Here is a 17,500-nt window from a genome sequence, read left to right as displayed (position 1 = left end):
GGATGAGGTCACAACACGGCCTGCGTCAGGGGGGCAGTGGAGCAGTAGCAGGCCTACTCTGCTGACAGACACAGGCTGCTTCCCAATGTCCTGTGTTCTAGCCGTGCTAGGACGTGAAACGGTCAGTGATTGGATACTTCGCGGGGTTCACCAAAGAGTATCCAATCACTGGGCGTTTCACGTCCTAGTAAGGCTACGGTAGAACACTGGACATTGGGAAATGGCCAAAGACACGCAAGGAGGTCACAAACACAGGTCTGACTTTGTTAGCTGAGAGACAGACATAGTAGGGAGACAGATATTATTTACTCAAATGAGAGACAGACAGGTGTGGCATCTGTTAGACAGATCTCCCTTACTCTACTATTAGGTAGACAGATCTGACTGCTGACAAGGGTGGAATATACACATACTGTATGTCACTTATAGTAGGCTACGTGCATATACATATAGCAATGAAAGGGACACGCATAGAAGAGAGGCTGGTGTGCTAGTAGAGGAAGGCAGACAGATGTATGTGGTGGCATGAAGGCAGATCTGACTTACTTGGTCAGGGGCAAGCCCAAAAAAGAGAAAGACAACTTCAATGCTAACAACACCAAGCTGTGACGGCCCCTCTCCAATGTAAACAAATTCTGGCTTCTCGAATGTAAACAAACGGGGCTATTGCAATGATAGTGACGTCAGGTTTGAGCAATGCCTAATGTTTACATTTTTCTTATTTTCTGTGTTCTTTTTTTCTGGTTTGGCTGCATGGCAGTTCGGGAGTGGGACGAATCTGAAGGTCCTCCAGACCCTCTTGTAAGCTCATCGACATGAGCAGAAATACACAATGGTCTGGCGAGAGCCAGGTATACGCAATAGCTGAGTGTGAGTGTATTGTAAGGCGAAAACTCATTTGAGCAACCTACCTGTATGGTCAGGAAAAACCTTGGCAATGACAAAATGGTGTTTATCAAAACAGCCATAGGGAGTCCCAAAAGAATTAAAATGACCTACCCAAAACAAATTTGTTATGGCTCTCAAGAAAAAACGAGTCTAATGTTCATTGGAAATTTAGAACAGCGCTCCCAAAGTAATTATTGTTGGCGTCTGGGAGAGACAGGAACGTAAATTGCTGTATTCATTATTCTTCATTAAAATATTTAGGCCTACTGGGTTTTATATAACACTCAGATTTAAGTGTGGCGAGACTACGTAGCTTCAGACGAGGTCATCCACTGCAGATGATGACCATGTGCCATTCATCGCCATTTCATACAGTCACGTGCATGGCCATAACTACCAATGAGGATACAGAGGTCATGTCCTCGGTGCCAGGGGCGTATCCGACGGGGGGGATGTGTACGTTGCATCCCCCCCACTTTCACTGGAAGGTCATTCCATCCCCCCCACTTTAGCCCACTAAACATCACCAAAATAAATAACCATTTGAAATAGCCTAAAATAGGCCTATCACACGTTCTCCTGTCAAAGTAGGGATATTGAAAATGTTTGCTTTCGTTGTATCACTCTGTTTTCACTGTAGCCTTTTCCAGCGCAACAGTTGCGTCAATATTAGGCTACTACAGCTGTTTGAGAAATTGAGAGCGTACTGGCGGCGGTGCTGACCGAGCGCGCGGGCACAGCTTTTCATGCTGCATGCACGATGGGGGAAAAAATGATACAATCGGTCAGAATTCCATAGCTTGCAAGTTGCTAATCAGCAAGAGATCATTCACAAGCGACTGGTAGCAAAGACAGCTCCCCAAAACTTCCGGCAGAATATAGAAATGCAAGACATTGGTAATGGCAGAACATAACCTAACTTTAACTATCTTTCAAGTGCAATAGAAATTGTATTTTTGCCGAATGAGACGCCAATCTGGAAGAAAAGCTATGAACTCAGGTAGGATAATTTCCCCTCCTCAATCATGCCCGCGCGCCGTGCAAGAAGCCTACCGGTAGCCTATTCGTCTGATGTATCATTCATGTTTACTGTTGTGGCTTTCTACGACTGCGAGCATTACATTTGACTTTTCAACATCAAGCAAGAGCCAGTCTTCAGCTCATGTAAACTTCTGGTGAATAGCCTATGAAAAGAGGTTGTCTGACTGTGGTAAATTTAAAATAAACAACCTTCATTCATTTTGTTGTTGCTCATTTGTTCATGTTGTTGCTCATTTGTCCTCTCTTGGACCACCAACACTACATCACTGGCGAAGAAGGCCCATCAGCGTCTCTACTTCCTGCGCAAACTAAAGAAGGTAAGTGCTACACCCTCCATCATGACAACATTCTACAGAGGAACCATAGAGAGCGTCGTGTCCAACTGCATCACAGTGTGGGGAGGAAGCTGCACGGAGAAAAACAGGAAGACACTCCAGCGTGTTGTGAACACAGCGAAGAAGATCATTGGAGTACCACTCCCCTCCCTGCAGGACATTTACACCACACGCCTCACCCGGAAAGCACTGATGATCATCAAAGACACAAGCCACCCTGCACACAAACTGTTCAGCCTCCTGCCCTCTGGAAAGAGATACAGGCGCCTCCGTTCCCGTACCACCAGGCTGGCAAGCAGCACAATGCACCAAGCGATCAAGATGCTGAACACTCAACCCACTCTCCCTCCACTGTCAGCCTCTAGCCAGCAAGGCCACTGACAACCCCCCATCCCCCACCACCATATCTGCGACTGAACATTCCACCTGCACTACTATACTTGTGACTGAACTTTCAACCTGCACTAACTCAAAACATGCGCACACACACACACACACACACACACACACACACACACACACACACACACACACACACACACAAGCACACTGCACTTTCTGCACTAAACCCAAACATACACACACTGACACACACTGACACACACACACACACACACACACAGACACACGAACACACACACAGACGCACACCGCACCTTCTACCTGCACTAAACACATACACACACACACACACACACACACACACACACACACACACACACACACACACACACACACACACACACACACACACTGCTGCCGGTGTACTTGACAGGCCTTTTTAATATTTATTTTTCTTCAAAATGCTACTATTACCATGTCAGAACGCTATAAAGGACTTTTTTAGGAAAAGCACAAAAGCACAACAATACCTCTTAATGTATGTCCTCTACAAGTCTTCTGTTGTCCAGTCTTGCACTTTAAATGTCTGTATGAGCACTGTCTATGTCCATACTGTCTTAAGTCCATGTATAAGTACTGTCTATGTCTATACTGTCTATGTCCTTACCTAGATTAGTCTATGTCTGTATGGGAAAGCAAGAAATGTAATTTCAAATTCTTTGTATGACCAGTGCATGTAAAGAAATTGACAATAAAACCTACTTGACTTGACTTGTTGCTACTAGTGTCTGAGTTGCACATTACGCTGTGTTGTGCTATGTTTACGCCAACGTGTTCGAGGCAACGCAACGCAGTTTGGTTGTTGCAAGCTGTGCTGTGGAATGTGCTGCTATGCTACATTGGATGGTCATCTGTAGGCTATGTGTTTTCGCGTTTGAATTCGGGATTGCGCTCAGTGGACTCAGAGCCTGTTTGCGTTCAATAGCTTACTTGCGATGTGAGCTCGGATACATGCAGTGGAGATGAGACACCACGCCTGTCTGCCCAGCCATGAGACTAGTTCTAGAGTTGTGAGGGAGTGACACTGATCTGCGCACATACCGTCACAACATTATTCAGACAAGACTAGAGCTTGCAAACTGACCAGGGCTGGTCATGCTGCAACATCTTTTTTTTGCCTACAATTTTGTTAATTGATAAAAGTTTTTTCCCCGTGTTCTGCGTATCATTTCCATAGGACTATTAAAAATACATAGGCATACTGTAGGAGTGCATCTGCTCTTTTATCAATAATAGTTTTCAAACTGGTGCAGTGAAGTGGCTTATGTTTTTCAGCCAAGTTGCAAGTGTGTTGCCTGCGTGCGTATTAGGCTATAGCCTTCATTTAATATCACAACTTACAACAACCATCACATTAGGCTTAGTATTAAATATCTGCTTTGCAGCAACACAGTATGGCAAAATTCACTATGGCATTAGAATGGATGAAACGGATAAATGATCAACTTGTTGTTATGAGGGGCTGGTTGATTTTGGGGGCAGATATTGGACTCTTGGGTTGACAAGTTAATTTCCAGTGTCTGTGAGTGTATGTGAGACAGAGAGTTTACCAAATGAAAGCAAAACTTGGTGCAAGGCAAGCCCAGCAGAGAATTTTAGTCATGGATACTGATTGCTTTCCAGAGAGTTTGGGTTTTTGAATCATATAGGCTAGCTGTGATACATACAATATACTGTGATGCTGCATATAAACCAGTATGGATGTACTTGCAAGAGCAATTTGTGTCTGTACAAATACATTATGGTATATACGAAGGCCTATTGAAAGACCTACTAGGCATATTGAAATTGGCGTGAGGGGCGGGGGGGATTGGGAGCTATATTTCATCTGAGAACACCCCCACTTTTTGAAAAGCTGGATACACCCCTGGTCCTCGGTACATTTTTTCAGTAATGTAAAATGTATCTACGTATGATGAAAATCGATATATGATCAACAATGAGAAATTCAGTCTGTATACGCGATCACCATTTATCCTCAAGGCAGTGATTAATGAAAACAAACAGAGTTTGACTGAAGTGTTTGAAGCATTCTAAATGTACAGTATGCAGTACAGCACGCAGTATTTGACCTCTGTATTTGAAAATGTCTGGTTACAGCCCTAGTCACGTGAAAGTGCTATGAGAGCTATGTGGAATCTTAATGTACTAAGCCATTATGGAATGTCATTGTGATGGTGTCTAAAGGCTATCCCAGGGCCTGCTGATAGTTCAATAAGTCCTGCAAAGCCTTGTGTATATTGTATGTCCACACCATTACAGTCGATGTTCTTTGTATTGTGCTGTCCATTGTGGTTGGGCTGGTTGACTTTAATGTGCCATAGTTCAGTCATGGACATACAGTACTTAATGCCAGTGGACAATCTCATGCGACATCAAATAGGCACTGTGAGTTGGGGGAGAACATTTGTTTTATAACGTTTAGAATTATGACCTCACCTGTGTAACATTTCACTAATTATAGTGAGGTAATAATGATGTAATGTTGTGTGCAGGCCTAATGTTTCCTCTGTGTGTGTGTGTGTGTGTTTGTGTTTGTGCGTGCGTGCGTGCGTGCGTGCGTGCATGTGTGTGCGCTTGTGTTTGTGTTCCTGCACCCCCGTCAGTGGCCTGTAAGAAGAACCTGGACAGCACTACAGTAGCCGTCCATGAGGACGAGATCTACTGCAAGTCCTGCTACGGCAAGAAGTATGGGCCAAAAGGCTACGGGTTCGGTGGAGGAGCAGGGACGCTAAGCATGGACACCGGTTCACACCTGGGCATCAAACCAGAAGGGTAACTAACTGCCGGTACACTGTGACCAGAGGGGTCAAAAGTAAACGTAAAAGTTAATGTATGGTGTAAGCACAACACTAGCACCTGATATACTACATAGCTGTTACACTATTTACTCCATTGTACCTAATGAGGTAGATAGACTGTGTTGTAAACTCAAAAATATTAAAAACCTAACAAGGACCCTCCACAAACTGCATGCAACCAGTGCAGAGTCAGCTGATTGGAAGCCAAGTACACTGGTCTACACTCAAAAAAGTTATCTGTGTTGGACGGAAAGATAAGTTACCTCTGTTTCGGGGTTTTTTTTTTTAACTTTTACTCTTACTTTTCCCACCTCTGATTGTGATCAACTGAGCTCTGCTGCTGTAAACTCAATATCCTCAGTCTTCCCTTTGACTGTAATCACAACGTATCTGAATGAGGTCAGATGGGCCTTTTGAGCAGTACCAGTACATCGTGTCATCGAGGTGCTATACGTATAACCGGCCATCTGAGTACTTTGTTCGTGAACGAACTGTCCCACCTCTTTTGGGGGAAATAAACCGAATGTCTCATTAACTTACATACAACATTGGCTACGCTAAATAAGCACAGTCCAAGCTTCAGCAGCAGCTGTTTGGCTATGTTATTTGAACAGCCGACAACACAATATGTCTTCTACATTATTCTATATTATTACTAAACATAGCACTGACCAATGTATTTATGCACTGAAAGAGATTGTAGAATCATATAGGAGTCAGGGCTCTACTATAATTTTAGGATTTATTGATGCCTCCCGTGCCTTTGACCGTGTCAATCATTTTAAACTGTTCAATAAACTCAAGCAAAGGGGAGTTCCCAGTAGTCTGGTACGAATCCTAGCCTATTGGTACTCCAACCAAAGTGTACGGGTGAAATGGGGTAACATCCTGTCTACACCTTTTAATGTCAGCAATGAGGTAAGGCAGGGGGGGATTTTATCTTCAGCCTTATTTAATGCCTAAATGGACGACCTGTCAAGACAGTTGGGGGCATGTCAAACAGGTTGTATGGTTGGAGAAATGATGATTAATCACTTCTTATATGCTGATGACCTTACCATTCTATCCCCAAGTAGTAGTGGGTTCCAGGAGCTTCTAAATATCTGTTCTGATTATGGTGTGGATTTTTATATTACACTATAATGCTAAAAAGGGTGTGGTAATGTAGAACAAAGGATGACCTGAAAATTAAGTTCCCTCCCTTTTATGTACAGTGCCATGAGAAAGTTTGGGCACCCTTTTGGAAAATCATTACATCGGTTTATTTCTCGTTGAACTTTTAAAGTAGCAACTTCATTTTAACACATATTAAACTGTAGGGAAAGAGACACATTTCAGCAGTGGAAGAATTTTCATAGGTGTAATAGAAAGAATTTTATGTGGATTTAAACAAAAATATGCGTGTGCATAAATATGGGCACCCCAAATAAGGTATACCATTAATATGAAGTAGAGCTCACCTTTGCAGCACAAACTGGTTTTAATGACTTTGGAATCCCTTCAGTCACCAAGACAGACATGATTGGTCATTAAAATGTTATTTATCATACATAATAGCAGACGAGGCTTGTCCTAAGTTCTGTCTTAGAGAGTGAAATATGGTGGGCTCTGAACAAACTGTAGTTTGTTGAAAAATAGTTAAAAGGGCATGGCTAAAGGATGGTAAGAATGGTAACAGGCACACTACAGAACACCTCCACAGAATTACAAGACCATAGCTGCTGATAGTGCAGACTTAGACATGGGTCCTTCCACGTATACTTTTCACAAGGCAAAAGCTCATTGGATAGGTGATGCATAAAAAGGCTGTCCTGTGTATCCATCAGAAATAAGTTGTTAAACTTATGCAGAAAGCTTATCTGGACAAGCTAAAAGCATTTTGGGAAATCATAGTGTGGTCAGATGAGACTGAGCTAGAGTTATTTGACCTTAACAATGGGAGGTGGACATGGCAAACAATGCACCGATAAATTCTATGACCTCTGGTCTAAAACACACCCTACTATAGGTCTGTGTGGATAGTATACACACTGTAAAACCTATTACAGTTAAGGGCCTCACTAATTCTTTTCAAATAGCATATTTTTCAAAAGAATGTTCAAGTGTCAGTCACAAAATTAGAGCTGAGCAGAGTTTGGACTCTACAGCAGGACAGTGTTTGCACTGCACTGATCAAAATTCAACAATGAGTTAATGCAAAACAACAAGTACAATGTCTTGAAATGGTCATACCAATCTTGAGATATCACCATCATTGAAAAAGAATGAATTTATTTGAAACAGGATGTCTAAAGAAGACAGATGAGTAACCTGACTGAATTAGAGGGGTTCTGGATAGAATAATTACTACTATTCAGTAGCACCATGCAGTCGGAACTTGTCTTCTTGTATAGCAAGTATCCAAAGGCCATTAGATCAGCAAAGGTGAGCTCTACTTCATATTAATGGTAGGGTGCCCATATTTATGCACACACATATTTTTGTTTAAATCCACATACAATTATTTCTATAACACCTATGAAAATTCTTCCACTGCTGAAATGTTTCTCTTTCCCTACAGTTTAACATATGTTAAAAGGAAGTTGCTACTTTAAAAGCTCAATGAGAAATAAACCGATGTAATGATTTTCCAAAAGGGTGCCCAAACTTTCTCATGGCACTGTATCTGTAGAAGAGCTGGGGGTAGCTAATGCCACAAAATACCTGGGGCACATCCTAACTGATACTCTGGAGGATGATGCTGACATGAGCAGACAGAGGAGAGTGCTATATGTCCAAGCCAATATGCTGGTTCGAAAATTCCATCATTGCACTACTGATGTCAAAGTCAACCTGTTTCGGACTTACTGCTCCCCTCTTTATACAGCTCCTCTCTGGATCAGATACAAGAAGGAGAGTCTACTGAAACTGAAGGTAGCTTACAATGATTGTTTTAGGATTCTCCTGAAGAAACCAAGGAGAACTAGAGCAAGTGGGTTATTCTGCAAATTTGGTCTAACTACTTTTATGGCACTGTTAAGAAATCTTACCTTTAAGTTCATGAGCAGGCTTGATTGTGCAAAAAATGAGCTTATTGCTCAATTGGTTGATCCAAGTCGTAGCTCTGTAAGATATATGCCTACTATCTGGGAACACTGGCATGAATGCCTTCACTTGCTTCCATTTTTATTGTATGTGTATTTTATTGTGTTGTTGATGTGTGTATTGTAATGTGTCCAATGTGGGCCCTGAGCCTGTAATAAAGTTTATATATATTCTCAACCTTAAGTCTCTAAAGGTCTCCTAACCGAGGATCTCCTATAGGGACGTTCACACGGCCCCTGGAAACAAACGGTCTTCATGTATCTTACTCTAATGGACAAATCTTTGGTGGTTTCTTTTATGCAGGACCTCCAACCGTCCCACGAGCACCAACCCCAACGCCGCCAAGTTTGCCCCGAAGGGCTCGGACATGTGTCCTCGCTGTGGGAAGGCCGTGTACGCAGCAGAGAAGGTCGTGGGTGGAGGAAACGTGAGTCCCCTCGTCATATTCCTTATGTAATACTGAGCCGGTGTTGCCAGATGTAAGATAATTCCCCTTTCGCAAAAGCCACGCCCCCTAGTTATTGTTTCTACGTCCGTCAAAAACTTAGAACCAGGCACACATTTTGGCTGCGTTTCATAGGAAATGTGTGTAGCCTACACTTCTTGTATAGGGCTACACACGCTGATTACTAGAAGCCATATTCAACTGTGAAATACAACAACTTGATGATGGCGATGTAATGTCTGTAACCAGGACATTTTGATAGTGCTTGGTGTAAACTGGGACATTGCCGTCCGCCAAGACCTTTGACGGGCTTTGGGCACACTGCGCAGCTCTTGGGCAGTCACACTGGGCGTCTCTCTTCTGTTCACTTTAATGGTTTTAGTTGACAGTTAATATCTTCATAACAAGGTTGGAACAAGCGCAGCCCCATTTCAGTGTTACTTTTTTTTGCTGTCACACTCGACGCATAAAGCCTACACAGACACAAACCGGGAAGGAGAGAGGGTGGGGGCTGCTCCGTGGGCAGTGCATTTGGCGCATATTAAACAACGCAACTAGTAGCCTAGTTTCCCAATAAAATTTGAATCATAATGCCGTGAATCCAATACTATAATATCATATAGGCTATTATTGTCCTTAAGTCTGAGCGCTGCATTGATTATTTGTTTAGGGTACGTTTTCTGCCAGCTAAATGCAAGGGGGAATGGGGGCTATATTAGCAAAAAAGACGATTGCACTGTTAGCCTGCTACTTTTAAATATGATCACCTGGAGCTAATAGCCTCCACATGGCTTAATCCATCCCTGTTATCAGTCCGCTTGAGGTTTTTGCTTCGGGAAAGTGAAAAAACAAGGTCCTAATCAGTCTTCAGATGGTGTCGGACCGTGACAGTGCCATAGGCACACGTTTTATGTCTCCCTAAACTCGCAGGTTTTTGACGGACCTCCGACAAGTTCTACACTCCTTAGTTACCGTTGCTGAGCTCGGATTGGTTGGCGGCCGTTTGTGGGAGGGGTTTTGCGAAAGGCTAATTATGGTATTTGTACCAGAATTCTGTCCTGTGTACCATTATGATGTGAATAAAACAAGTTTTCATTCTGTTGCCGTAGAACAGTGGTTTTGATTTGGCCTAAATATAAGTTCATAAGCAGAATTTTGGTCACAACCTCAACACGTGCACCCCCTGAAATCTCTGGCGCACCCCAGCTTAAAGGATAGCTCCGGCGTAAAATGAAAGTTTCACCATCGATTTCCCATGCCCCAAAATGTATGTAATGATGAGTCATTCCGAGAAATGCCGCGCCGTTATGGAGTCTGACCCGGATGCAGGCTACTCCATCAGGTGGCTAGGTAAACATGGTCCGCGATCCCTCAGGGTTTTTATGTCAGTTTCGTCCACTTCTGATGCTATTAGCCATTCCCGTAATATGGCTGGTTTAGACAGTGGCAGTCGGTGAAAACTGTCGGGGTTCCAGCTTTTCATTTTTTGCGGCCGCAGCCGGGATAAGAATACACGCAGATCATGTTTACCTAGCCACCTGATGAAGTAGCCTGCATCCGGGTCAGACTAGAGAGTTGCAACAGTGAGACACCTCTGAAAACACTGGCCAGTGAAAGACTGTGTGGTCCGATGATCTTCTCTGTGCCTCGGTTTGATTGACGAGACCTTTGTGATGACGTGTGTAGCGTTTTTGAGGTTGTATATAGCGGGGAAACATCAGAAAATAATATTTACAAATTGGCCCCGCCGTGATGCATTGGCTGCGTTATTCGCCAAAAAGCTTAAAATAAGCTAACTCCATAACGGCATTTCTCGGAATGGCTCATCATTAGATACATTTTGGGGCATGGGAAATCGATGGTGAAACTTTCATTTTACGCCGGAGCTATCCTTAAAGGACCACTGCCGTAGAACAACCATTTGGTTCGTGTACAGTAATTTACCCTAAAAAAAGCCCCCAAAAAGGATAGGATAGTTTTGAGATTTTTGGTACGATAGTTCAACCTTTTGAAATGAACAGACTTGGGCAGTAATATTGGGGGGTCATCATTTTAGAGTTTAATACCAGATATTTACAGCACTGGGTAGAGTCACATGAGTTGAGCTCTATACATAATATTGAGTACTCTGAAAATGTTTGTTAGTCAGAGTAAAATTATCACTGTTTTTGAGTGGGACCAAATATTATCTGAAACTGAGTGAATTTCAACTCAGTTATATTCAAGTCAAGTCAAGTCAAGTTTATTGTCAATTTCTTTACATGGACTAGTCATACAAAGAATTGAAATTACGTTTCTTACTTTCCCATGCAGACATAGACATAGACTTTAGGTGTGGACATAGACAGTTAGACATAGACAGTACACATACATTACACTAGAGTACCTATACAATACCTTACAGACATATAACGTGCAGATTGGGCAACAGCAGACATACATAGAACATGTATTAAGAAGAGGTGTTGTTGTGCATTTCCAGTTATGTCCTATTGTGATGATTCTGACATGGTGACAGTAGCATTGTGAAATAATAATAAAGTTACAAGCAATTGTAAAGTGCAATATTTACAACTAATTGGTAGCTAGTTTTCCAGTACAGTCATTCAAGTAACAGGCATGAAGCAGCAGTAACACTGATATCTTTACTGTGTACAATAAATATTATAGAATTATGGAAACTCTCCTCCTGAAATATCCAGTGTACAGTATACAGTATTAACGCCTTTAATGCAGTAAATTAATTAGATCTTGAATTGAAGTCAATGTGAAAGGCCACAATATTACAAGTAACCAGAGGCAAAATGCGTAAGTGCTCATAATCTACTGGTAGATATGTAAACAGGAGTAGTATAAAGTAAATGTGTAATCTAAATTTGACATGTTTTACTTGTAACTTAAGAGCATTGCATGCTGTTATAGGTTTTCAATTCATAAATTCATGAATGTGTGTGTGTGCGTGCGTACGTGCGTGTCTGTATGTGTGTCTTTGTCTGTCTATGCATGGTTTGACTTCTGCAGTCCTGGCACAAGAGCTGTTTCAGATGTGCCAAATGTGGCAAGGGGTTAGAGTCCACAACCCTGGCGGACAAAGATGGAGAAATCTACTGCAAAGGTGAATCCTGTCTACAAATAAAATAGCATGACGAATTTACTGCGAAGGTAATGTACAGGAGCACTATTGAGCTGAATTATGCAGAATTTATTTGCTATATTATTTATATTTTACTTAATTTTTATAAGTTATATGCTAAGTCATATACTATGCACTTGTGAAAAAGCATTGAATACTTGAAAGGAGAGTGCAAGCATGGCAAGTATTTGTACTCATGGTATTACATGTCATGTGATGAAGATGGGGAGCTATTGCCATATAAAAGACTTCAAAGGGCAGTGAGTTGTGTGTGTCTGTGTGGGGGGGGGTCTCTTTAAGATCCTGAGAACTGGTGTGACTAACGGACTGTTGTTCTGTTGTTCCCCACAGCGTGCTACGCCAAGAATTTTGGGCCTAAAGGATTTGGATTTGGCCAGGGAGCCGGAGCGTTGGCACATGCCTAGTGAAGTCTGTGCCAGGCGGGCGGACTGCGGGCGGTCGGGCGGGCCGACTGGCAGACGGGCGATGCCCACCGCACCACAGGGGTTCCCCAGGGTCCCCCACCCACACAGCTCTCATGTTCCTGTGGATGAAGAAAGATTTGTGCCTGTGTTTATGTGCATGTGTATTGTATGTGTGTGCATGATACTTTGTTTCCCTGTTTACACACGCACACACACACACACACACACACACACACACACACACACACACACACACACACACACACACACACACACACACACACACACACACACACACACACACACACACACATACACACACACACACACACACACACACACGCACACACACAAACCCACACAAACACTATCTCTCCCAGCACTTTGCCAAGAACTATATGAATCAGGCCTGGTTTACACATCTGATAATGTATCTGGATGTGTAAACTAACAAACTTTGACACCGTTTTTCTCATGGAAGGACAGTCCATAGCTTTACTGTACTCGGTTCATTACCAGTATGCCAATTGTAATAATATCAGCCTTCTGTAATGAGATAAGAAAAACAATTTGCTTATATTCCTATAGGGTATTGTGATTTCACTGCACTAGTCATATGATTCATGCCTAAAGAAAGTTAGCAAGCTGTAGCTTCATACTAGCGATAAGCTCACCTAGCAGTGCACCATATTAGTTTACCAAGCTAGCATAGTGCTGTTTCCAACCTCAGCTGACGCGTTTTATCATTGGTAATTTGACTCCCTTATCCTGGTGTGTTTCAGATAAGCCAAGCCAGTCTAGCCTTTTTTGGTTGAGCTTGTCTAGCTCTTGACCTATCGCTCTGCCTGTGTGCTTGTCCAGAAAGAGCCCTTTGTGAGGCAGACTAGTGTTTACTTTGCTCAGCTGCCATCACTCAGTCCATGGCTGGATTGGCCATAACATATACAGGGCATTTGCCCGGTGGACTGTTGATGATTTTGGCCCGGTCCTCCCCACAATGTAGTGGTGTCAGTGGTCATACCGCTACAGCTGTCCTCTCAGAGACGGATTTGAATATTCATTTTGGCTGTTGTGGTCTGAATAGCTCACAAGAGATGACTAAAACCGTTGTCACAGGCTTCATTGTCTCTGTCAAGGCCTGGCGGACCGGTCATGGCTGAAAATGCCAAAGCCGGATTTTTTGTCCAAGTCCAGCCCTGACTCAGTCCATTAGTGCGTAAGTACACAAATGGGTCAAAGACGTCCAACTTGACACTGCCCTTCAGTGCTAACAGATGCCTTTGCAACTGTGAAAATCATGAAATTTCAAAACATTTTTTTGAAAAGTGAATGCATGAAAGCCAAGCCAAAAAAAAAAATAAAAAAAAAATTGCATTTACAGTAAGCAAAAGTATCCGTTGCACTGAAGGACATGTTGGACGTCTTTGACCCAAACGCGCCATGCTTTACATTGAAGGACACATGAGGCCTAGAGGAGTAGCCAATAGAGCACTTAAAAACACCCAAGTACCTTCAGGCGCTTTTAACACAGTAGGCTTAACATTACACCTCCATTACAGCTCCATCCAATAATGAGACATAAGGGAAGACATGTGGCGGGCACAATAAAAAGAGCTAACATTTCTGCAAACACTATTGTCATTATTATGTTATTGTTGCTTAATAACTTGTCATTCTGTGCTTGTTTTGGTGTGTGATTGTTGTTCACTTTGAGATCAGTGATATAAAATGCATCTTGTCACTCTGAGGCTGCCCGAGGTCATCATTGTTTTCTGCACGACCCAAAACAAAAACCGAGCCCAGCGGCGCTCCACAGGCTCCAGTCCTCACACAGTCCTCTCACAAACACACTGGCCACTGTGTGCCTGACAATGGGGGTCTGTGTGGGCCGGCACAGGGTTCCACTCTGGATCAGGGAGTGACAGGAGCTGTTTGGGGGAAACATGGGAGGCTCAGGCGCACGTTGATGACATCACGCTACAGGCACATCCCCACACCAGTAACAGCTGATGGTTAACTGTGTGCTTACAGCAGTGATCCTCAAACTGGGGGCCGCGGCCCACTGGTGAGCCTTGAGGGTATTCAATGTGGGCCTTGAAATCATTTGTTAAAAATATTTGTGTGTGTTGCTGTTGACTGCTGTTGACTTATTTGAGGTGTATTGTTTGAATTCATCCATACATTAATCAAATGCGATATAAATGAATCAACGTCTGATAACTAGTACCAGAGGCATTTCAAATATGTGAGTTAAGCCTACCCTCTTTGAATTCAAAATTCATATGGCAATGAGAGGTGATGGTTTGCACTGATCAAATTGAACATCAAAACGTAGGCCTATATAGAAGGATTAAACAACACATATTGCATGCAGCTCAGGCATTAAAGAAAAAATATGACAATCTGATAAGGTGCCTTGAGGTAGTCCAGTAAGTAAGGGTTAACGTTCGGCGAGAAGGTCGCTACCGTGGAATAGCAGCACGACAGAGAGAATCTTTAGACCCCGACGCGGAGCGGAGCGTCTTGTTCTCAATGAAGTGCTGCTATTCCACAAAGCGATCGACTCGCCGAACGTTAACCCGCTTATTATATGGATAAACTTAAACGATTCACACATGGCGGGGACATTTCCTTATTTAATGTTAAGTTTATTATAATTTTTCATGTCAAAAGATTGTTGCTGCGCAAAACAAAACAGTGCCGTTGTGGAACACCGCTAGGCAACAGGTAGCCTAGACAACAGGTGTTGTCTATCACAGCAGCTGATTAGAGTCTTGTCGAAAAGTCGCTTTAGCAGTGAAAAGTCTTGTTGCCATTGACAGCGGTCTGATATAGACCAACCCGTCCGTTATCTCAAATATCAGACGTGCGAACGTTGGGGAGCCCCATTGAAATGAATGGAGCATTCGACCGATGACGTCACACCATATAATAACATACGGTAACGTGCTGTAATCCAAAAGAGGGGGCTGGTGTTCTGATGAGCCTTATCATATCAGGGGTGCATTTCTCGAAACGCTAACTACGTTAGCTACTTTGTTGGTTGCAATGCAATTTCCCATTGGTAACTATCCAAGTTGCTAACTGCTAACAACTACGCTTTCCAGAAATGCACCCCAGATAAGGTCCAAAAATTGCTGGGGTTGGTCTGCTTTCCCGTGGGATATGGCGTATGAGGTGCTGGGGTTGGACTTGTGTGGGTGCTGTGGTTACGCTTGTTTCCGCTGAGTATAAAAGGGTAGGGTGTGGATGCTATGTGCCCACCCATCCTACAGTAAATGTGACACAACACTGCGTAGTTGCCATTAGCCAGGCAGGCAAGTGGGTGCTGGGTTTGGGCTTGTATCCAGGCAGGGTCAACTACTAGACAATGAACGCTGGCAGATAATCCAGCTGCCATATAATGTATACAAGAGAATTACAATCAGCTGTCCCGGATCACTGCTTCTCAGGCAACATAAATCAGCGCCAACACAAGACGGATGCAGTGTGTGTGTGTGGTGTGTGTGTGTGAGAGTGTGTCTGTGTGCATGTGTGTGGGTGCCTGTGTGTGTGTGTGTGTGTGTGTGTGTGTGTGTGTCTATGTGTCTGTGGTCTGTGTGCGTGTGCATGTGTGTGGGTGCCTGCGTTTGTGTGTGTGTGTGTGTGTGTGTGTGTGTGTGTGTGTGTGTGTGTGTGTGAGTCTGTGTGTGTGTCTGTGTGCGTGTGCATGTGTGTGGGTGCCTGCGTTTGTGTGTGTGTGTGTATAAGGGGGGGTGGGGGGTCTGATGGTGCAGGTTTGTGTTCAGTGTTTGGCTTGTGTGCAAGTGTGTGTGCATGTCCGTATGCATGTGCATATGCCCTCTCTGCCATATGTTTCTCGCCATATGTTTCTTATGTAAGTGCTACTAACCATCAAAGCATTGACTGTGGCCCAACACTATCACATCCACACTGTAGTGGAGTCAACCACACCAGGCATATTTAAAGAAGCACTCATTTATCACCAGAGGTGATAAGGTCAAAAGTGAAAGTAAGGTGAAAAAAAAGAAACACTTGTTTCCTTCCAACGCAGGTAGGATAACTTAACTGAGTGACCAGAGGACCTGTTGTATAATCAGCAGCTGACAGTGTACTGATTGGATCAAATAGGTTTTATGGCTTTAAGTCTATCTACACTTCTTCATTAGGTACAATGGAGTAAATGGTGCAACAGCTATGTGATATCATACATTGTACTTACACGATTACTTTACTTTACATTTACCTTTGACACCACTATTTATCAAATATCATCCATTTACAAACCTCTTTCAAAAGGTGCAGGTAAGGTTGTGCAAAATCTATTGGGCTGTGTAGTCATACTCAGAATGCACGCATGCATAACGTTTCATTTTCTTGATCGCTCATTGCCAGCTCAAAACACCTCAGAAGCAGTGTTGCCAGATGTGTCTGATCAAATCCCGCCCAAACGGTGCTCAAAAACTGCCAAGAGGGGCTAAATTCCGTCCAATTTCAAACAATTGCATTGATTCATATGGGCTTGAAACGGCAGAAGAAGAAAAAAAAACGCCAAATAGCTGATTTTTCCCGTTTTTACCTGTAGACGGCCATCCCAAGCAGCCCAATTGGATGGGTAACCACCCAATCTGGCAACACTGGTCTGAAGTCCCATGGTTAGTCGCATGGCATGCAAAAGGAATGGGGGAAAAATAAATGCTCCCCGCTACTGAAAAGTCTTCAGCAAGGACATGAATAAAATATGCATTGAAATACCTACAGATACCTACATACCTTCATAGCCTACCTACATATGTACATACATACACACTTACAGCTCACATTATACAGTGTAAGCACGTGTAAGGCACCATAAGATTCATATAAGACTCTCTCTCTCTCTCTCAATTCAATTCAATTCAAAGAAGCTTTATTAGCATGACAAAAAATATTTTGTATTGCCAAAG

The 17,500-nt window shown here is 43.1% G+C and overlaps 1 protein-coding gene across 2 annotated transcripts in view; it reads left to right on the top strand.

The window, feature by feature from the left end:
* csrp1b (cysteine and glycine-rich protein 1b) overlaps nucleotides 1–14,408 on the top strand; it is a 20,289-nt gene extending 5,881 nt beyond the window's left edge. For both annotated transcript variants that reach the window (XM_063215189.1, XM_063215188.1), the window contains exons 3-6: nucleotides 5,273–5,441; nucleotides 8,855–8,978; nucleotides 12,018–12,111; nucleotides 12,481–14,408. In XM_063215189.1, coding sequence (XP_063071259.1) covers nucleotides 5,273–5,441; nucleotides 8,855–8,978; nucleotides 12,018–12,111; nucleotides 12,481–12,554 — 461 coding nt within the window. In that variant the 3' untranslated portion in view covers nucleotides 12,555–14,408. The remainder of the gene's footprint in view (nucleotides 1–5,272; nucleotides 5,442–8,854; nucleotides 8,979–12,017; nucleotides 12,112–12,480) is intronic.
* The last annotated feature ends 3,092 nt before the right edge of the window (nucleotides 14,409–17,500 follow it).

This window comes from Engraulis encrasicolus, chromosome 14 (assembly GCF_034702125.1).
Source record: "Engraulis encrasicolus isolate BLACKSEA-1 chromosome 14, IST_EnEncr_1.0, whole genome shotgun sequence".
Lineage (NCBI taxonomy): Eukaryota > Metazoa > Chordata > Actinopteri > Clupeiformes > Engraulidae > Engraulis > Engraulis encrasicolus.
The sequence above is the reverse complement of the archived record's forward strand: the minus strand, read 5'-3'. Positions and strand labels throughout refer to the sequence as shown.